A 22504-nucleotide genomic window follows, 5' to 3' on the forward strand; every position below is an offset into this window, starting at 1 on the left:
GTCTGCTAAGAATGACGTCCTTTCAATTATGACTTCATAGCAGCTGCCATTACCTGTGCTGAGTCTGACAAGACTCCTATCAGCAGTCACTCATGGATTGGGGAGTGCCATGAACCCCCACCTTTCCCCAGGGAGCAACTGCTTCCTGGTGGATGCTGAGGTGGGAGGAGTCACTACGTTCAGTTGTGTGCCCACTGATGAGCCTACCAGTTCCCATGGACAGTCCCATACCCATGGTCATGCCTTGGTTAAACTCGGTGAGTCAAAACGACATTATCAAGGGAGAGGGAGGCAGATAGCATGGGAGGGGAGGGAGGGAAGAAAGGGTAGGGGTGAGAGTACCCAGAATACATTATACACTTATGTGAAACTGTCAAAAAATAAATTTAATGAAAAATAACAAATAGAGGGCAGGAGAGATGGTTGGGTGGTTAAGAGCACTTGCATTTTTTAAAGAGGATCTGAGTCTGGTACACAGCACTCATGTTGGGCAGCTCACAACTAACCGCCTGTAACTCTAGCTACAGCTGATCCAGAGGAGCTGACACACTCTACTGGCCTCCATGGCATCTGTATACTGTGACATACACTCACACAGAAACATAAAGAACAAATGTAGATCCTCTAAAGTTAGGTATTGGTCTATTTCTCAAGCCCCCACTAAAATAAGGAAGGGAGCAGAGAAGTTGGAAGCCCACAGATCAGCCTGCAGGAGGGGGCTGAGGAGGATGTAACACTGGAAGATGGAAAGTAGATGGAGCACTAATAACCAAACTGAGCACCAAACACAACATGCTACATGCTACACACACACTGTATCCTTAAGAACACCCTCAGAGACTGTGCAGAGGGAAATGGAAGGCACCCTGAAAACCAAGTGGTTGAAATTAGGTGGCAAACAAGTTGTATTCCAGAAGCCCTGAGCAGCCAGGCAGAAGAATGGAGGTTTTTCTTTATTCTCTGGGAAAGCAGGAGTTAAGGCCTTGCCGACGGCGGTCATGGTGGTCAGCTGGGGGAAGGTGGACTGAAACTCCGGAGTGGGTGGATAGGAAAGGTGGTCTCCTTCCCCTGGGGCAGAGAGAGTGGGGAGAACATTGCGTTCTGTAAGGTGTTTGGCTTTAGAAAAGCACATTGCCAGGTGTGTTCTCGCAGCACTTTTAACCCCAGCAGAGAGAGGCTGGTGGATCTCTGTGAAGTCAGGGCCACATTGGTCTACAAAGTGAGTTCCAGGCCAGCAGGCATTATACATTGAGAGCCTGTTCAGAAGGAAGGAAGGAAGGAAGGAAGGGGGAGGGAGGAAGGAAGGGAGGGGGAGGGAGGGAGAGAGGGAGAGAAGGAGGAAGGAAGGGGGAGGGAGGGAGGGAGGAAGGAAGGAAGGAGATGGGGAGCGTGTACTGCTGGTGTCTGACAAGCTTGGGGTTGTGTTACAAGGAAGAAATCAAGAACAGAGACTGAGAAAATATTTTTTTTCAAAAAGACAGCCTCACTTCACAAATAAGGAAAACAACAGGAAACATCTTTAAATTTTTATAGTCGAATTCTGAGAAAAAACTCAATTGCCTGACCCAATAGCACACACTCGTTAACTGAAATCTTCACTTAGCTGACATCCATGACACAAGATCTCATGCTTTCAAAATGACACAGTTGTCCAAATTAGTCCAGCATTCAAGGATAATTCCCTCCCTTCCACCCCAGTCACACCAGGAAGGCTCCTGCCGCCTTTGGCCAGATCAGGCTGGGTGCAGGGTTACACAGACTCGAATTTCTCTTGCCAGGCCAAGTATCTCTCTGTCAGATTTTTTGCTGAAGGCTTGGTGTGAGCTAACACATCCAGAAAGTCTTCCGTGGTTACGGTATCCAGCTGGATCCCAGATAAAGTGCTGTTATCTAGACAAAAAGGCAACAGTGAGAGCGCGGCGCTGCACCTGGTGGGGATCCGAGGTCTAGAAAGGCTAATAGGCCAGGTCTAGAGAGAGACAGGGCACCTTCCCGTTCTAGATGAGTAATGCAGCTCAAACATCCGAGGAGGGCTACGGGCTTTAAGCGGTGACCTCCCACCCAACCTTACCATCCTGCCTCCAAAAGGGAATTACATATCTCGTTAGCGAAGTATTATTTACTTTTCGTATAGCACCTTAGAACAATCCAGCCCCATGTTAGCGTGTGGCAGAAAATCTAAAGCCCAAACTCTGAGGAGATTACCATCAGCCAGCAACGCAGATCTTGCAGAGGAAGCAGCTGAGTACAAGGGCAATAGATTTGATCAGAGCATACAAATGTAAAAACAGTGTGTCGGGTGCCATCTGCTGGTGAGAGGCGGTGGGACTTTTGCACGCAAGGCAAGACAAATGCTCTGTCATTTTTGTGTACGTATTTTGAGGCAAGGTCTTGTTAAGTTGCCCAGGCTACCCTTGAGCTCACTATGTAACCCAGGGTGGCCTTAAAACTTGCTTCTGCCTTAGATCCTAAGTGGCCGGAGTTCAAGCACACACCACCACGTCCCTCCATGAGTACAAATTTCTCTCCCACAGCACCAGCACGGGTGACCCCAACCATACCTGACTGGTGGTTTTCAAGCACACTGAAGATCTTTCTCACGGGTCGCATGGCTGCCTCCCTGCAGACTAGCTTAATGTCGGAGCCTGAGTAACCCTCTGTCTCCTGAAATAGTGGCAGAGCCAGGATCAGGCAGCAGGCAGGATGCCAGTGCCCTCTTCATCCGTATAGGTAAGACCCCATATCAGAACACTACCTGAGAATCCCATCATCCCAGTTCACTGTACCAACATCCCCATGTAAGCAACGCTGGAGAGAGAAAAGGTGCTAACACATGGCCTAACCTGGCCATCTGGGGGATAGCGTTCTCATACCATCAAATACACTGTGAGAAAACCAGTGGAAGACTGGACCAGCCAGTGTTACCTAATAGGTCCCTTATCCTAAGTCCAAGATGGCCAACGAGGATATTTTGTTCTTGTGTGAAAGCCATTCTCAATTTTGAGGTCTTTAGAAAACATTAGGCTTAAGTGTCTATCCAAAGCAGATATTCTGGGAATGGATGCCTGTGATGGCTACCCTTGGTTGTCAACTTAACTACACCTGTAATTAACCAAACCCCAAGCAGCTGGGTGTATGTGTGAGGAGCATTTTCTTAATAAAATCATTTAACGTTGGAAGACTCCCTTTTAATCTGTATTTTTGAGACCCAACTTTAATCTGGGCCACACCTTTTGCTGGCAGCGTATAGACAGGACATGAGGAAGGAAGCTCGCTCTCCGCCTGCTTGCTCTCAGTCTCACTGGCAAGTCCATTCCTTCACTGGCATTAGAAAGCCATTCAGCTACCTCTGAGGGAATTCTGGAGTATAGAGAAGATCAACTGAGACCTTACTTTGGTTGGTTGGTTTTTTGTTTGGTTTGGTTTTGGTTTTGGTTTTAGTTTTTTGAGACAGGGTTTCTCTGTGTAGCCTTGGCTATCCTAGACTTGCTTTGTAGACCAGGCTGTCCTCAAACTCACAGAGATCATCCTGCCCCTGCCTCCCGAGTGCTGGGATTAAAGGCGTGCACCACCACGCCTGGCAAGACCTTACTTTGGTAGACAGCCATTTTTGGACTATCTGGACCACAACTTGTAAGCAACTCTAATAAATCCCCTGTGTGTGTGTACATATATTAATATATATACATATATATTAAACACATGTATTAATTTTATGAGTTCTGTTCCTCTAGAGAACCTTGATTAATACAATACCCGATGAGGATTAACAGAAACGAACCTTGAGTCTTTCTTGGTAAAGGACTCATCAGTTCATTAGCCACAATAACTCTAGGTTCTCTGCTACCCATTTTAGAAATGGGGTAACTGAGGCTCACAGAGTAAGGGTCTCACAGCTAATATGCTGCAGGGCAGGATCTGACTGTAGGGCTCTCTCAATCTGAACCCTGTGCTACTCCCTGCAGCTTCCGTTTTCTGCTTCGCTGGAGCCCATTTTGTCATGAGGAGGGGTTCCACTGCACGGCTGGACGGCTTGCATCTTTTCTAAGGGCCGTACACGGGTGTGTGCTGGCTGCATGGCGTGCCCACCTGGCTCAGCACGCTGTACTCCAGCTCACCTGGCTCAGCACGCTGTACTCCAGCTCAGTGTGCAGCTCCAAGGCATGGTTCTTGCTCACAGGGGGCAGCCAGTGGTGGATCATGGCCTGCCTGGCCTCTTTGCTGGGGAGATCAACCAGAATCCTTTTCTCTAGGCGCCGTAACATGGCACAGTCCAGCTCCCTGTATCACAAGGAGACAGGAAATGGATGGAGCAGCAAGCAGTGCTTCAGATAGACAGACAGACAGACAGATTTCTTACATTTACTTAGTGTGTGATACACACATGCGCGCGCATGCGTGGAGGTTAGAGGGCAGATTTTGGAAGTTGGTTCTTTCTTTTTATTGTGGGTCCCAGGTATTGAACTCAGGTCATCAGCCTTAGAGGCAGCTGCCTTTACCCATCGAGCCATCTCACTGGCCCCAGTATCTACATTCTAAGTGCAATTTAGCCTTACAAAAAGCAATTCTGTATCTTAACTGTCACTGTATATCTATACCTGAGTAGTTACTGAGTTACTTCATGTTGTTTGAAGAAAGAAGTTTTTTTTTTTTTTATGTTGTAGAAGAGTTTATTAAATGAGCATGGGGAGAGAAGGAAAGGGGATGGGGTACCCCAGAGAGAGACAGAGGCAGAGACAGGAAGAGGAAGGAGAAGGGGGGAGAGAGAGAGAGAGAGAGAGAGAGAGGGAGGGAGGGAGGGAGGGAGAGAGGGAGAGAGAGAGAGAGAGAGAGAGAGAGAGAGAGAGAGAGAGAGAGAGAGAGAAGTTTTTAAGATGTGACTAATTGGTGAGAAGGAGGAGAGAAGGGAGGGAAAAAGCACACTTCAGGCCTCAGTAAAGAAAATACTCCTTGTGACAACGGGCAATGGATGACCCCCAACAACCAACCATATGAGCATTTCACTGAGATTTTAACATCAATTGCTGGACGACCTTAAGCAATCCTGGAAGTATATTAACTCTGTGACTTTCATCCATGCTTCAGTGAAGAATCACCTCACTCCACTGCTCTGGTACACAGCACCAGTACTCTCCATCCTAAGTGCCCTGTGCCAACGTGGCCTCATGGAGCACTTGTCCCAGCTGCCACCAGCCAGGTGTATGCAATTTTGCACTTCTAGGTTGTTTTCCAAAACCTCTCAATGTGAATACTTCAAGTAGGTGGAAAAGCAGAGTAAAGAATGCAATCCATCTACATACCTGTCACCATGACTACACAGCAGGTAACACTTAGCCACGCCTGCCTCATGCAGCCTCCCATAGAGCCTTACTCAGCTTTCTTTTTCTACCTCTGCCACGCCCGGCTCCTTACTCAGCTTTCTAGGCTGCATCACTGACTCCATCGCTAACATGCAGGAGCTTCTGAGAAAAGGGCCACTGTCTTTCACAGTTATCACGTGGCACCTGACACCATGAGACTGACTCATAGCATGCCCACTGTTCAGCCATGTTCAGCCTCTCCAGTCACGCCAAAATCTCTCTTCAGGATTTTCCAACCAAAGCAAATGAACATGGATTGTGTAGTCATGTCTCCTAAAGCATTTACACAGGGCCAGCCTCTTAAGAAGGAACGAAGCTGTTTGGGAAATGCCTCACGCCCTAACTGTGTGTAAGCTGGGACTAAAGGCTTGACCTGGTCCAGGGGACTCATCATGGAGACTCTGTTCCTCTGGTGAGACGGTTTTGCATTACAGCACATCATGGTACATATGTGTATATGTCACCATCAGTGACAGTGTGTTCACTTCTGAGACCATTTGATGATGACATAACTCTACATCAGAAAGATACACCTTCTAATAGGTATTAAACATTTTGTGTACAAGCCTTTGACTCCACATGATTTTGCCATCATCCCTCCATTAGTAGTTGTACACTCTGTTAGCGACTTTAGTTGAAAGAATTATTGTTCACACAGCTTCCATATAGTGATTTTAAATTGTTTCTATCCCAGATATTTTACGAGGAGTGGCTGTGGCAATTCCCAGCCCTGCTTTGTAGAGAGGAGCTTTTCCTCACCAGTGGGAGCTGCCTGGTTACCATGGTTACCATTTCTATTATTAATGGTTCATTTTGTGTGTGATCTGTGAGTTCTTCACATGTTAAATTTTCAAACTCCTAGAAGTATAGAAACATTTCATTTTCTAAAGTAGGAGTGAGGAAATGCTTGTATGTTCATCCACCTTAATTGCTGACAGGAAGTAACAAGAGAGTCACCTGTAACCCAGCATTCAGGAGGCTCAAGGACTGAGCGCTGGAGGTCAGCCTGAGCTACAGAGAAAGGGGAGGGTGGAGACAGAGGATGGCAAAAGGAGGACTTTAACTTAACTAAGATGCTACTTAAGGGCTGGAGAGCTGGCTCAGTGGTTAAAAGGACTGTTTGCTCTTCCAGAGGTCCTGAGTTTGATTCCCAGCAACCACATGGTGGCTCACAACCATCTATAATGTGATCTAATCCCCTCTTCTGGCCTGCAGGTGTACATGCAGATAGAGCATACACATACATAAAATAAATAAGGTCTTTTTTTTAAAAAAAAGATGGTACTTAAAATTGAGAGGGGATATAGTCACCCCCACTTCTTTCTGCAACACCCTAACAAAGGGTTTGTAATTGGCATAAGCCTACAAAAGCAAATGGAATAGGACAATGGGTAACAACAACAACAACACAATCTTCAAGCTGGAAAGCGCACTTTTCAGTGACTACCAACTTGGAAGGCCTGAGAAGCTGCTCTCAGATCAAGCTGTGAAGAAAGCGAAGACACAAGCAACGTGAATAACAGCTGCACAGCCCTCCCCACCAGGGCCTGGGGTGGCAGCAGCACTTTCCTTTGGGGCTGAGGGGGAAGGCCAATTTAAAAAGGGAGGATGGGTTAAAATTTGTTTAAAAACCAGATCATAATTTCTTCCCCGCATTTTATGGGGGGAGGGACTGCGTCCACCACACCTTGAGAGGGGATAAAGTGGGAGCCTCTGTGCTGAGAAACACCAAACAGGTTGAAAACAGTGTGTTAAGTTGAAAGTAGGATGACAGAGTCATCACTCAACAGCGAGGTACCAGCTTTCTACCCCTAGAGGAGCAGTTCTCAACGTTCCTAACGCTGAGACCCTTTAATACAGTTCCTCGTGTTGTGACCCCAACTATAAAATTATTTTTGTTGCTACCTCATAACTGTAATTTTACTACTGTTATGCATCATAATATAAATTTCTAATATGCAGATGGTCTTTGGCAACCCCTGTGAAAGAGTCATCTGACCCTCAAAGGGCCGAGAACCACGGCCATAGATGACTGGCAGTCCAGTGCCAATCAAACAAAGCTGCTGAGGGTTTTCCAACACAGTAGCCTTGTCAGATCCCAGGACATGGAGCCATGTGGATGAACCCACCCCACAGGCACAGAGCTTCCACCTGTACTTTTAGTGTGTGCATAAACGTGAGCAGGCAACCGAAAAACTGCTTCTCTTGAATGCTTCTAGCACAAGACAGAGTCGGAACCAAGTAGGCAAGGAACAGTTAAAACATTTGTTAAAAAGAAATCACTCAGCAGGGTGTGGTGGCGCACGCCTTTAATCCCAGCACTAGGGAGGCAGAAGCAGGTGGATCCCTGTGAGTTCAAGGCCAACCTGATCTACAAAGGGAGTCCAGGACACCCAAGATAACACAGAACACCCCTGTCCCAAAAAACCAAAAAAGAAAAAAATTCACTCTTCTCAGAAAATAGATGAAACGTGTTATATCTGTGAAACAGACTTATCTATGCTATTTAAAAAGAGTCATTCAGGGAGGTGGGAAGCAACAAAATATAAACTAGGTAAAATTAAGAGCATATGGGAACATTTAAAAGGTAAAACTGTAGCAATTTCCTAGAGTAAGAAAGACACACATGCAGAAACAAATTCAGAAGGATAAAGAACAGGTTTTTTCCTTACTATTGCATGCTGCTCAAATTGTAATTACTGTATAGAGCTTGAACAAAATGAATAGATTAGATAAACAACACTAATAAATAAACCTCTATTATTATTGCACATTTGTTTCACGACTGGAGATAGGACCCAGTAGCTAAGCACACTGGCTGCTCTTGCAGAGGACCCAGCTCACAACCTCCTGTAATTCCTATCCCAGCACATCTGGTGCCCTCTTCTGACCTTCACAGGCACCAGGCGCATACGTGGTTCACAGACAAACATGCAGACAGAACAGATGCATACGTAAGATAGTTAAAAACAATATCATAGTGCCAGTACCTAGGAACAATGACCGTGGTCAAGCACGAGTGCCCTGATACACCTAAAAACCCTTCAAAGCCTCTGAAGTGTGGACTTTACATTTCCTGTTACCTGTAGAAACAAACCTTTATCTGCTACCGGAAGGCACCAGTAGGCCCCAAGTATCTGTGTTCTACAGCCCTTCACACAGTGTTCTGCCCAAATGTGTGCCTGCACGCCAGAAACGGGCACCAGATCTCATTACAGATGGTCGTGAGCCACCATGCGGTTGCTGGGAGTTGAACTCAGGACCCCTGGGAAAGGCGCCAGGGTGCTGCACTGAGGACGGCATGGCTCTCTGCCCACTGACCCTCAAATTGCATCATGGTGAGATTTTAGAACAAAGAACAAAGGATGAAAGGAATTTCCACCAGAGAGAAAAAACAAGCTTCACACAGTGGATTAAACATAACACTTCCCAAGCCACGTGTAGGAGTGTGTGCTTGTAATTCTAGAACTCAGAAGCTGAAGAAAGAGGAGCAACTGGTCAAGATAAGCCTTGGTTACAGAGCCAGTTCTGGGCCAGCCTAAGGCAGCAGGGCACGATCATGACTAAAAACAACAAGCTTTGTCCAGAGCCACATGAGATATTAAAAGAGACCAATGACTTTAAATTTCTGGGGAAAAACATAATTTTAATTAAAAAAAAAAACTATGGTTTGGTCAAACTATATGGATCAGCAATACAGACAGTTTCAACGCGTGAAGCCGAAGCTGGGCAGGACCCAAGCACTAGAGACACTGACAGGAAGAGAAGAAAGTCACCAGGGTGGCAAGGCTAGCAATCAGGGTCTCCTCTGCACACAAGTGCAGGGACAAGCAGCTCGGTTTGAACCTGGGTTGAAGGTTCAGGAAGACATATCGGCAAGGAGAAGGATTTCGTAGGATAGTGCATCTGGGGTGTCAGGCAAGTGCTGATTTGAACAGCACCTAATTCTTGTCCCCATCTTATCCTGAGTGGCTTCTTTTTAAGAAGGAAGATCAAGACAACAGGATCACATGGATGGGGTGGACAAACAATCCTTCATTATAGATGTTTGTATTGATCAACTAATGCCCTAAAGTGAGAGATTTACCTCAAAACTGCTTGTGGGTACAAAATAAGTGCAAGTGCCTGCCAGCCAGGCCTGATGAATGCTCTCTTAATGACATCAATAATCATATAATCATATATGAGAGGAAACAAAGGACAAATGGAATATACCCAGAAATCATTCTTTATGCCAATATACTTATATAAAAAATGTAACTTGAGGCCACCAGAAAAGACGCGTCCTGGCTCTTGCACTTAAACTTTCTACTAGTTACTTTTGTTCCTAGGACTCCTTCCTCCTGGTGATTTGCTACTTCTATCCCATCAGGGGTCAAATCAACCAGTAAGCATGAGATACATCAGACAGGAAACGTCGCAAGGCTCTCTCTCAGACCTCTGCTTACTCTAGACAGTACAAAGCCCTGTGCAGCCCTGGCCACACTGAGAACTACCAAGGGCCACAATGCCTTGGGCCTCACAGCCTCAGTATCCACACTGAACCTGTGGGGGCACCTTCCTCTCCCCTGGACCACTCACTGTCCCTGCTGCACTGTGTCACCCCAGAACTGAGATCGTTCCAAAATTCACAGCATGTAGACACCAATGTGTTCCTCCAACAGTTACCGTACTTCGAGTTTACGCTATCTTCAGTATGCTAACAGAAGAGGCGACACCCGTTCTGTAGTCCTTGCAGTCCACCCACAGCCACCAGGAAGGGATGGTCGTGACAGGACCATCCTGGAAGAGCAGGCTGAGGAGCTGTCTTTAACAGATAACAGGGGGCCAGGGATGTAAGCGCTGTCTCCTACAGTGAGCCCCACATGGAAGGCTGCCTACCTACCTATGCATTTTCCCCAAAGAATCCACGTGCTGTCCTTGAACCTGCTTTTCATTCTAGTTCTGATGTGTGTGTGTGTGTGTGTGTGTGTGTGTGTGCGTGTGTGTGTGTACACTTAAGGAGAGGGAGGTGGGGCAGTAATCAGAGTGCTGCTGGCATGTCTGTGTCATTTTCTTCATGTGAAACAAAATTTGTTTGTCAAGTGTGACAGATCCAGCGCAAGTGCTCTAGTATGCAGAAAAGGCTTTGGATTTGCTTTAATATTTATCATAAAAAGCACTTGTTACACCAGGCATGGTGGTGCACACCTGGAATTCCAACACCTGTGTGGTGAGGCAGGTGGAACATGAAGTGGAGATAAGCCTGAGCCATACAATGAGTTCAAAGCCAGCCTGAGCTACATAGCAAGGCCATGTCTTGAAAAACAAAACAAGGCAAGTCCAGGACAAGACAGCAAGGCTACACAGAGAAATCCTGTCTCGAAAAACAAAACAAACCAAAAAAAAAAAACCAGAAAAAACAAAAGCCCATGCCATTCTTTTCTGTCCACACAGTTGCACCCCCAGCTCACAGCTACATATGTAGGTGTGGATCACTGTCCCCTCTAGTTTCCAGAGGCCAGGTATGAAGGGCAGCATGCTCTTGGGCTCTGTCTCCTTCATCATGCAGAGTACTGCAAAGTTCCCAAGAAACCCTGCTCTGGTGGGTGGATGAATGACTGGGCGTGCAGAGCTGCTGGCTTTGGGTAAAATGCGCTGCTTTCTTAAACTCCTTGAGTTATTTATGAAGGAGAATGTGCTTGTTGGAAATTAGTACACTATAGCCACCATTAGTTTAAATTAATCGGGAGAAGCTGCATTGGCTTGGGCAGAGGGAACAATCACTGGACTTTCATTCTTAGTGAAATTGTGGGAATTGTGAGTCTCAGCGCTGATTGGCCAGGCTCACTGGGTGGTGCTTCTAAAGATTTTTTGAGGCATGCGTGTCCTCGGCCTCTCTGAGAGGTCAGAGAATCTGGCAAGGGAGCCTTGGCGTGCAGTCGTTGTTCTACTCACATGTGAGCTACAAGTATCACTTTAGTGGAGTGAAAAATTACCTCACATTACCGATTGTTCACCCCACCCCAAAATACAATACCAACAACTGAGGGGAGAAATCTAATGGCTCTGACCACAGCAGAAGGATGAAGGAGATCAGAAATCTTGTTTTAAGACCCATTTAAAAACTCAATTGATTATTTTAAAAAATACTTTATGAACATACAATGGAACCCTCCTAGAGACGGGGGCAAAATTCTCAAGTGCCAAAAAAAAAAGAGGCTTAAAATCAAGACCGGATAGATGAAGGTGAAATTATGGCTGACTTGGGTTAGTTGCCTCTTCGTTACAATGGGTTAGGTTTGAAAGGCTTCCTACGAGGCAAGCCAGAAGGCTGGGATCCATTAGTGGTAGAGCCAAGGCTTTGGCATAAAGCAAATGGCCTTTGTGGCTGACAGGCACCTGCCCGTATGATAGTGCAGGGGAAGCCATCAGGAAAGCACGTCTCTGCCCTGCACTTGGGGAGGAAACATCTTCATAGACAGTTAGAAACCAGCAGCTTCATTGTCACAGGCCAAGCTATCTTAGGCTGAGAAGAGAAGTCAAAGTTGCCCAAAACCTGAAACAGTTGAATCTGCTCTGCAGGAGCCCATTACAGGGCTCCCATAGATAGCATCTACAACATTAATAAAGTAACAACCACCATGAATGAAATCCAGAAGAAAAAAACTAACAGCAGAAATGCACTCCATTTAGCAGAGAATAAAACAATGTTTAAGATGTGTAAAGAAAGAAAAAGGTGAATCAAATATATGAGCAAGAGACTTTCGCGTCTCACCCCTGATGACCGAAACCTCTGCCTTTCCTACAATAAGTAACCACAAGGAGACTCTGAAAGGTAGGAAAAGTCAGCAGGCTGGCTGGGGGTGCCCGGGGCTTTCCTGCCTCTCATCTCTCCTGATGGTTCACTGGAGAAAGCCACAACTCAAAAGTACAGACGAAACACCAAGAAAACTTCCCTCTCCCCAACCATAGGATGAAAAAAAAAAAAAAAAGATTTGTAAGACAGAACCCTTTTTGATATTATCTGCCCTAATCCAGCCAAGCATTTAGCAGATACCTTTCCCACCAAAGGACTGCGTAGAGAGGTAGGGGTGGGGGTGGGAAGGAGGAAGCAGAGTCAAGAGTGGAAAACATTAAAAAAAAAAAAAAACACACAGAAAAACAAAACAAAACAAACAAACCAACTTCTCCAAAAGAAAAGCCAAATGACTGATGGGCCCTTAACATAATGGAATTGTTTACACAGAATTAAGCAAGTTTGAAAAAGTAACAACAGTGCATCAAGCCTGGAATATATGGCAGGTCATAGCCTGGAATATACGGCAGGTCATAGCCTGGAATATACAGCAGGTCATAGCCTGGAATATACAGCAGGCCACGGCCTGGAATATACGGGACAGGCCACGGCCTGGAATATACGGGACAGGCCACGGCCTGGAATATGCAGCAGGCCATAGCGTAACACAACCCACAGGACCATCCCATCCTCTTGCTGTACGTGCATTATGTGCATGGGCTGAGCACACAGTATCTCTGGAGTGTGTTAGGCCATTAGATCTTATTTTCATTTTTGTTTGTTCATTTGCTGTGCCGGATGGAACTCAAGGCCTCACTCACACATGGGAAGCAGGCACTCCACTTTCCCAGCTAGATCTTGTTTTCATACAGTGAGTACTGACCTGCAGTAGCCCACACTGGGAAAATGTAGACCTGGTCAAAGCTCAAAGTTCAAAGACAGACCCTCAAAGAGCACCTCTCCTCCCCCAGACTCAGAATGCTAGTGTGAAAAGAACTGTGGTTATGTGTTGCAGGATATTTAATCACACTGGGAACCCCGAGATTGTGTTGTTTACTGAAAAAAACCTGTTTCTAGTTGTCGTGTGGCTCAATCCTAGTATGTGCCTTTAATCCAAGAGCTTTCTGCTTGAATCAAATAAAATCAACCATAGGTCAAGAGGTGAAACAAGCAACCTGTTGACAGAGAGTGAACATAGAAAAAAGCCATATAGAATAAGAGGAAGTCAAGAGGACAGATAGAGAGACGCATAGGAAGTAGAAAGGAGGGACATTCAGTTTGAGGGTTGTTTGAGATGGCAGCTGGGAACCTCCCTGAGCTAGCAGGCTTTCGCGCCAGCATCTGGCTCTTGAGTCTTTATTGGTAAAATTGAAGGATTGAGATTTTGTTAAAAGGCAATGCTTGTTTACTGATATTTTCAGTCACAAATGTGCATTTCCATAGACACACCACAGCAGGAAGGCTCGCCCATGTGGGAAGAAGTCCATTCACACAGGTGGTAGAAAGGCAGCCAGACTAGAAGTGGTCTTAGGAACATTTTAGGTCTTGTAGAAACTGGAAATAGAGTCACGAAGGGATGGCCCTTTGAGCAGCTGCCGGTGTCCCTAAACAGACTGGGGCAGTTTCATTCATAGTGCAGGAGTCTCAGCTTTTGAGTCTCCTTTTGAACATTACAAGAAAGTCACCTCCTGTTTTTTTAACCTGCAGCTTGGTTCTGCCAGTACCTGCTTTCTAACAAGGGGTCCTGGAATGTCTAGCATTTGGCAAGCAGCGAGGGAGACAGGAGTGTCAGTGTGATGCTCGCAGCCCCACACCTTATTTGTACAAACTACCAGAGTTAAATAGACATCTCTAAATGGGATTTGCCTTAATGGCCCTGTTCAGCACTCATTCCCTCTGGACTGCTAGGCCTGAGTTGGTGAATACGCAGCAATCAAGGCAGGTCAAATTAGCCCTAATTATGCTCACTAAGTTTCTTACATCGCTATTACATTAAGTGGTAATATTAAATGTGCAAACATTTTGTATGCCTCTCACTGCTCACTTACACATCAGATGACACAGAGAAGTGGTTCCATCCTGTTTCCTTCTTGTCCTCTCTCATGGTATAGAGCAGCCAAGGGACGTGAGCAAAAACTATAAGCCGCGCCAGTGCTGAGACAGCGGTAAAGGCTTGCCCAGTGCCCCGGTGGCGCTCTCAACAAGAAATTACCCCCACCCCCCACCCTTCCCCAACCCACCTTCCCCAGCCCCCACCCTCCCCCACCCCACTCAACTGTAAAGAATCTGATACTTTAGGCCTGAGGCTTCACACAGTTGTTCTGAAGTAGTTATTTCTCCAGGGTTCAATTCTTGAAGCAGAAAAAAACCCTTTCTAGAATGGGATCCTGAAGCCAAGGAAAATCTTATTCATTAAGAATATTCCTTCTTCAGAGAACCTGTCCTTAGAAAATGGTTTGGCAATATGTCACACGGGAGCTAAAATACAAAACCCTTTCAGTGAGTAATCCCACCTCCAGCTGTTGTTCCTAAGAACCAGTACCCAAAGGTGGTATTTTGTGCATGTGTACACACTGGCTTCTGTATGCACACTCGTGTGTGAGGGTGTGTGTGTGTATGTGTGTGTGTGTGAGGGTGTGTGTGTGTATGTGTGTGTGTGTGTGTGTATGTGTGTGTGTGTGTGTAGGCAAGAGGACAATCATGGTGTATCATCTTCAGGTACCACCACCCTTTCTTTCTGAGAGTCTGTCACTGTCAGTAAGCAGGCTGGGTTGGCTGGCCAGTGAGCCCAGGAATCAGCTCTCCGGTGCTTGGACTACAAACACCTCACTGGCTGAGCTCTCTCCCTAGTCCTGTTCATGAAGGATTCCACGCAACCAAGTTCACTTCACTGGTACTTATCAATAGATAAAGTTTGGGAACATCATATCTGTTCAACAGAAAGGGATGATTAAATTATGGCATAGTCCACATGTGGGAATTCTGGGCAGCCATTACCAAATCCAATTTCCAAGGATTATTTAATGACATTGGAAATACTCTCACTATAATGTTAAGTAATGAAAGCAAGACACTAGTGGGACTATAGAGTGGCACAACCTCTATGGAGGGGAATTTGGTAGGCTATACCATAATTCCATGCACATTACCCTTTGACCTCTTCCTTCCAGGAACCTATCCAGCAGGCAAAATAAAAGTGACACATCCATGCCCACTCCTTACTGCATTTCTATTTGTAATAGCAAGAGGAGGAACAGCCCTGCTGCCATCGCTACGTGACTGGTTGGATAACTTTTCAGAGCTACACAATGTAGTACTATATAACTATAAAGGGAGTAAGGAAGAATGTGTGGCCTTATTTGCAAAGATCTCCAGGATATTCTGATATTTTCTACAGAAAAAAAAAAAGCCAAAATACACAACAATGTGTATAGTGTGCTGCCTTTTGTGTAAGAGATAAATACAAGATGGGTGAGGCTTCTGCCTATAAAACATGGAGTGCTATTAATAGTAAAACATTTTTTAAATAACTAGATCTAAAGAGCTGTCTGTCTGTCTGTCTGTCTGTCTGTCTGTCTGCAAATGTGGAAAAGGAGGTGGGGGTGGAGTGAGAAGCCCCAGCCCTGCTCACTGCCGCTGACCATGGGCTCTTCACCCCAGACGCCCTCTAAGAATGTTCCCCTCACGCGTCTCCTTCTCTATCCAGGACATAAAAAATAATAACGTGAAAATGTTCTGAGAACTGTAAGAGGATTATAACATTTTAAAAATGCATTCTCCAAGTAGATATTGTTTTCCCCTAGTCAACGTCTCTTATTTCCCAATTCTTCTTCTAGAATTGTTCTTAAACCACTCTGGGATACAGCCTGAATAGAAGGCTCTGAGAGTAGATTATATTTTCAATTAGAGATTGTTTAGTTTTCCACATACTATATGGCATTAAATAAAGGATTTTTCTACTAACCTAAAAAAGTTTAATTTTAATACCAATAAAATTGAAACATTATTTCTGGAATGTTCTTTGAGAACTAGCAGTATTAAACATTTATAGTTCTATGAAAAACCTCTGCTTGATTAAAAAAAACAGAATAGTCACTCTTTCTCTCCTAATTTCATTTCTGATGCCTTAAAAGTACTATATAAAACCTGGAAAAGGCAACGTAAGGGAGAAAGGGCTTATTTTAGCTCACAGCTCCAGGTTAGAGCAGAGAGTGAATGCATGCACGCCTTCTGATGAGCTCCACTTCTCCACTCTTACAGTTTAGAACCCAAGTCCAGGGAGCAGTGCTGCCCACTTTTATGCTGGGTCTCTATCTCCAGAGGAGATTGGTGCCTTTGCCACACCCACACCCATGCCACTGCAGATTCGGTTTCTGTATCACTTCAGTACCTCCTCCTACAGCTCTCAAGTCACTGAAATCCGACCCGTGTTTACCGGATCATGAAACTGTGTGTACAACGTTCTCTTGATGTCTTACCATGGCAGGTTAGAGGCTGCTAAGACAAACACGAGATCCTCTGAGCGCGCTAATCCATCCATCTGCACCAGTAACTCCGTCTTCATTCGGAGGCTTCCTTCGTGTTCTCCCCTACCGAAACAAGGAGATGTGACTCCCCCTCATGGTGGAGACTTTGTGACAAAAGCAACCCTCGCACCAAGGCCCTGGGACTGAGAACAGGCTCCATTCTGAGAGCAAGTGAGTTCAAGAAAATGGGCATTAAAAAGAGAAGTAAATAATAAAATGATGATATTTAAAAAGAAAAAGCAAAGGTTGACAAATAAATAAATAAATAACTGAAGGGTTAGGTTGCACATAACCAGTTGTATCTACCTGGTCCATTATTTTAAAATGCCATAACTTCCAGGTATAATGGTAGCTTGGCATTTGTGATATTGAGGCAGAAGAATTGCCATGAGTTTGAGGCTAGCCCGGGCTACATAGTTTCAGACCATTTTGGTCTTTAAAAAGCAAACTTAATTAATTAATTGAAATGGCATAATTGAGAATAGTCTCTTCATTTATACAGCAGTCATAACATAATTATCATGTTTCTTAATATTTTTGTATGTATATTTGTGTGTTTATAAAATCCCCACACTGAATTGGTTTCATTCTCTCCTAATGAAATGCATGCTAATGCATAGATTAGACTCTGAAACTTCATGTTCTCAGCCTCCATCACCATCGCCTAAGTCCCTCCCTCAAGGACCAGGAAGAGCTGAACAGCCCGCAGTAGGCTGAAGCCTAGAACAGGCTCAGCTGACTTCCCCTTGTTGGCATAGATGTAGTTAAAGGCACAGTAACAAAATGTCTTCTTAGACGGCACAACACTCAACCCCTTGTGCATGTGTGCAGAAGCAGCTCGCGTTAGGTACAGATATAAAGAGCTATATTGGGGATAAAACCCAAGTCGAAGCATGAAACTCATTTGTATTTTTACATAGTACCTTGTCATATAGCCTGAAGGTAATTTATATGATATTTTATACGTTCCTATACAAAACAAACTTTCCTGGGGCAGAAGTTCCCATTTTCATGAAAGGTCCAGAATGGGTCAGTTCACACTGGATTTTCACATTGGGGGCGCTCCACCTGTGTATGACTTTGTAGAATTTGTGCCTCTTGATGTCTAAGAGAAAAGACTTGCAATATACAATTATATGTTCCCATAGCCTTTGTCCATAATTACACACAGTATGTGTGCATGTGCTAATTTTAATGTAATTGTCCATACTTTTGCATAATTGGCATATGACTCATGATATGTCTTTAAGGTGACCTTACTTTTTGTCTGTTTTTGTTTTTTTAGATAAAGTCTCACTGTTTAGCCTTGGCTGGCCTAGAACTTGCTATGTAGACCAGACTGGCCTGGAGCTCAAAAAGATTTGCCTGCCTCTGCCTCTCAATTGCTGGATTAAATGTGTGCACAATCATGGCTGGCTTAGCTGCCCTTGTTTTATAAGCTGGGATCTTTGAGTCCTAGAAAGGGACACACTGAAACTCAGAGAGATCATGGACGAAGCACTTGCAATCAGAAGGGCAGAGAAAGACCCACATTAGCAAGATCTAGGCCACAGGAAACCCCAGGAAGGACCATCTACAAGGCAGGAAAAAGGCCCCACTGAAGTTAGGCAGGCAGGGAGGCCTTTCCCTGCAGAGGGAGAGGCAGCTGGTGCAGTCAGGGGTCTCCTGCATGGGTGCAGCAGGCAGAGGGCTGCAGCTTGGATCTGACAAGGCACTGAAGGCCAGGTCAGTGTCCCATTTCAATGAAACCCCTGGCCACCTTAGCTGCATGCTCAGCTTTCTGTTTCTCTGCTGAGAAAAATGGTTTCCAATAAGTAAAATTACACAAATTATTTTCTAATACTACTTTTATATTTTCAACAAGCAAATTCTTTGCTTCTTATTACCATTGGCTTTGTCTTGATAACAGACCATTAAAGGTCATTAATAAATACAGATGCACAGAGATTTTCCAGGCACCTGTTTTTATTTTTCCAGATAGAGGTGTCAAATTTAATAAAAAGTTTCAAAAATATCACTGATCAGAACAAACCAATCAAGTTGATAGAATGCTTTCCTATCAAATCCAAAGCCCTGGGTTCAGTCCCCTGCACTGTATAGTCATACCTGTATTCATACACTTGGGAGGTGGAAAGCCAGAGAATTGAAAGTTCAAAGTTACCCTAACCTATATAGTGAGTTCAAAACCAGCCTAGGCTACATAAGAACTCTAAGGATGTTTGGGAAAGGTATATGGAAACCTACTACTTTATGTTTCTCTCTCTCTCTCTCTCTCTCTCTCTCTCTCTCTCTCTCTCTCTCTTTCACAAACACACACACACACACACCACATTCATATAGAAGAGTTTAATTGGAGTTACCCTTCACAGGAAATTATATTCATCTCAGAACCATTCACAGGTTGTCAAATTAAAAAGCCCCAAATTGTCCTCTCCTCTGCTGTTGGTAAGAGGTGTCCTAAAGACCCTCAAAACAACACAGGTTGTTTTTAAAAACGTTCTTAAAAGAGTGATTTATTTATGTATATAAACACTGCATGTATGCCAGCCTGACAGAAGAGAGCATCAGACAGAAGAGGGTACCAGATCTCTTTATAGATGGTTGTTAGGCACCGTGTGGTTACTGAGAATTGAACTCAGAATCTTTGGGTGAGCGGCCAGTGCTCTTAGCCCCCCACAATACAGGCTATTGCACTGCTCCTTTCTGCTCACCAGAACTTAGTGGTAAGGCGCTATTCCTGAGGACAGCACACACATTAGTCACAAGACATTGAGAAATCATGTTGGTATTGACCAGGAAGCTTCCTCCCTACTAGGTAATTCCACTAGAGGGTGCTATGCAGCCTGGTGGTGGGGGGCGGGCCAGGGGGGGACTGGCAACAGTTTATTGTTGCTGTCATTTTTGTTGTTCAAGACGGGGGTCTCATTATGTTTCTCTGGCTGTCCTGGAATTCTCTATGTTAACCAGACTGGCCTTGAACTCACAAAGACCCACCTACCTCTGCATCCTGAGTACTGGGACTAAAGGCATGCTCACTATGCCCAGCTTGGGAATCAACAGTCCTATCCAGCTGTGAATGCTATAAACCCCAATAATGGCTAGTACGCCAACAATCACGTGATGTTATGGGGGTAAGCAACTGCTTTCTGATTGCATTCATGGCCCCCTTCCTTGGAGGACGTGCATGCTTGGTGCTACAAATCTAGCCAATACCCAAGGTTGGGAATTGATGGCCCCAGGGTGAACCTACTACTGTTATTTTACTACTGGACATAGTATAGAACACGCTCTCCATTCATAACCTGCAGAGCAGCTGCCTTGTGCCATAGATAGCGGTCAGTGCACAAACCCGAGCTGGCCAAAGTGCAGGCTGTACGTGACGGGCGTGCGTGCTCAGCCCCGCGTGGGACAGCTCTATGCCACACCCTCCTTCCCGCTTCAGAAGACAGAGTAGAAGGACAAAGAGCCAGAGGTCAGGGAGAACTGAGTGAAATGGCAGCTTTTGGGCAGCGGCAAGACCTCTACGCTCACGACCTCACAGCAGTGAACGCTGCTGCAGACATGCCCAAGGTCAGGCTAATCAGCATTCCGGCCGGCGTCCAGTGGGAAGGGGCTCATGAGCCCCCACCACTCACTGAGAAGCCCAGTTGATGGCTTCTAGGGGGAGGGATTTCCGGGAAGTCTACTGTGCTCCAGCAGATGGCCCAGCGCTCAGAAGTACATAGAACAAATCAGTCAATGAGTTCTTAAATGAATTTTTTTTTAAATGAATGCATGAAGTCAGAGGTCAGGAGTATCTGGAGAAATTAAAGGTAGTAATTGGGGGCAAATGTGCTCAAAATATACTGTATGAAACTCTCAAACAATTAATAAAAATATTTTAAAGTAAATTTTAAAACTTAAAAGTGGGGGTTCAGGTGACGGTTCTGCTGGTAAAATGTTGCTGTGTAAGCATGAGGATCTGATGCGGCACACGTGTAGAGACACAGGCACACACATATACACACACATACACACACATGCACACACACATACACATACATACACACACACATATACATACACATCTGCATACATACATACATACACACATACACATACAAACATATACATGCATGAACACATACATATATACCTACACACATACGTGTATACACACCTATACACACACACACACACATACACACATACACATGCATGAGCACATATATATACTCATATATACACACATGCACACAAACACAAATGTTATCTATATCAGCACACACATATACATACACATACCACATGTCATATACCTCACACAGACATGCATACACACACACAAAAACATGTTACACGCACTAGCACACACATGTTCAGACACATAACACATGCCACACACACATAAAACTAAGCAAGCAGGCAAGCAAACAACCCTACTTGGCCTTTTTTTTTTTTTTTTTTTTTCAAGACAGGGTTTCTCTGTATAGCCTTAGCTGTCCTGGACCCACTTTGTAGACCAGGCTAGCCTTGAACTCACAGCAATCCACTTGCCTCTGCCTCCCAAGTGCTAGGATTAAAGGTGTGCGCCACCACGCCTGGCCCTACTTGGCCTTTTGAAAGCATAACCCCCGAAAGCGTTTATAATGAAGAGGTCCCCCTTCCTGATGGGGACATTTTCTGATAATCTTTAGAAACAATGCCTGTGACAGATGTCAAGGAACCGCCGTTTACTCAGCCTGGAGGATGGCCTCTAGAGAAGGAAATACAGAAGCAGCCCAGCCTGGTCCCCACAGGCAGCCCTCTGGCTCCGAAGGAGGATATTCTGAGGCAGCCAGACCTCCTGGCAGCCTGAGATCCTGCGGCTGGCTAATCTTGAGGCCTGACAGCCAGTCTGCGGGGACGGGAGAAAGGAGGATGATATTTCCTCCGGTTATAAAAACTATTTAAATCAGCTACTCAGTTAACAGGATCTAATTTAAAGACCTTCTCATGTGTCTGCAGAAAATGTGTGGGCTTATTAATAGGCTCATTCTGCTGGTAAATGATGATGGGCTTCCGACCGTCACATACACTTAAAAAGAAAAGAAATGATCATACACACACACACCACACACACACATACACACACACTCACACACATATACACACATACACACACACCATACACACACATACACACATATACACACACACATACACTCACACATGTACACACACATACAAACACACACATACACATATACACACACCATACACACACACACTCACACACACACACAAAACAAAAAAACTAAAAACCTGTCTGTACCCAGGAACATTGCCTCTCTGACTCATCACAGATTCCAGCTCATCCAGAAATATGGTGGAGGGGGCATGATAGCGGGCCAATTCAAACAGCACCTGAAAAGCAAGGACAGGTTTGAATTTATATTCTCGTTAGTCCTCGTCATACACTTGAACTTTAGTCCGCAAATGCTCCCAGATTAAAAGTTTAGAATTGTTGAACTAGTAAGCACCCATCCTACACTGGTACTCTTGAGGCAACTTTACAACCATTGCTGCCATTCTTTCTCCCTAATTCTACGCCAGGAGACTGGGTGAGGTCCACTTATTTCCAGTTGTCATCTGATAAAATTATAGCCAAAGAAAGTAGGTGGTTCAAGGCTCACGGTTCCTAATAATTGTGAGAACTGAAGATAAAATTTAGTTCTCAAGCTCCCGGCTGCCTAGTTAACCCCTGGGGACATCCTGCCAGTAACAAGTTCCATGTGGACACAAATGTCCTTAGGATTTATAAGATCAGCCAGTAACTTCCCCCTTTCATGTTTCAGGGTTGTTCTCAGAAGGAAAAAGTG

At 45.0% G+C, this 22504-nt stretch overlaps 1 protein-coding gene across 1 annotated transcript in view; it reads right to left on the bottom strand.

Moving 5' to 3' along the window:
- Positions 1–1720: 1720 nt before the first annotated feature.
- Katnal2 (katanin catalytic subunit A1 like 2) overlaps positions 1721–22504 on the bottom strand; it is a 74377-nt gene continuing 53593 nt past the window's right edge. Inside the window, exons 12-16 of the mRNA XM_051163689.1 lie at positions 21958–22049; positions 16617–16727; positions 4119–4281; positions 2562–2664; positions 1721–1890 (exon numbers count right to left, since the gene is read on the bottom strand). Of these exons, the coding sequence (XP_051019646.1) occupies positions 1751–1890; positions 2562–2664; positions 4119–4281; positions 16617–16727; positions 21958–22049 (609 nt within the window). The 3' untranslated portion in view covers positions 1721–1750. The remainder of the gene's footprint in view (positions 1891–2561; positions 2665–4118; positions 4282–16616; positions 16728–21957; positions 22050–22504) is intronic.

This window comes from Acomys russatus, chromosome 20 (assembly GCF_903995435.1).
Source record: "Acomys russatus chromosome 20, mAcoRus1.1, whole genome shotgun sequence".
Taxonomy (NCBI): domain Eukaryota; kingdom Metazoa; phylum Chordata; class Mammalia; order Rodentia; family Muridae; genus Acomys; species Acomys russatus.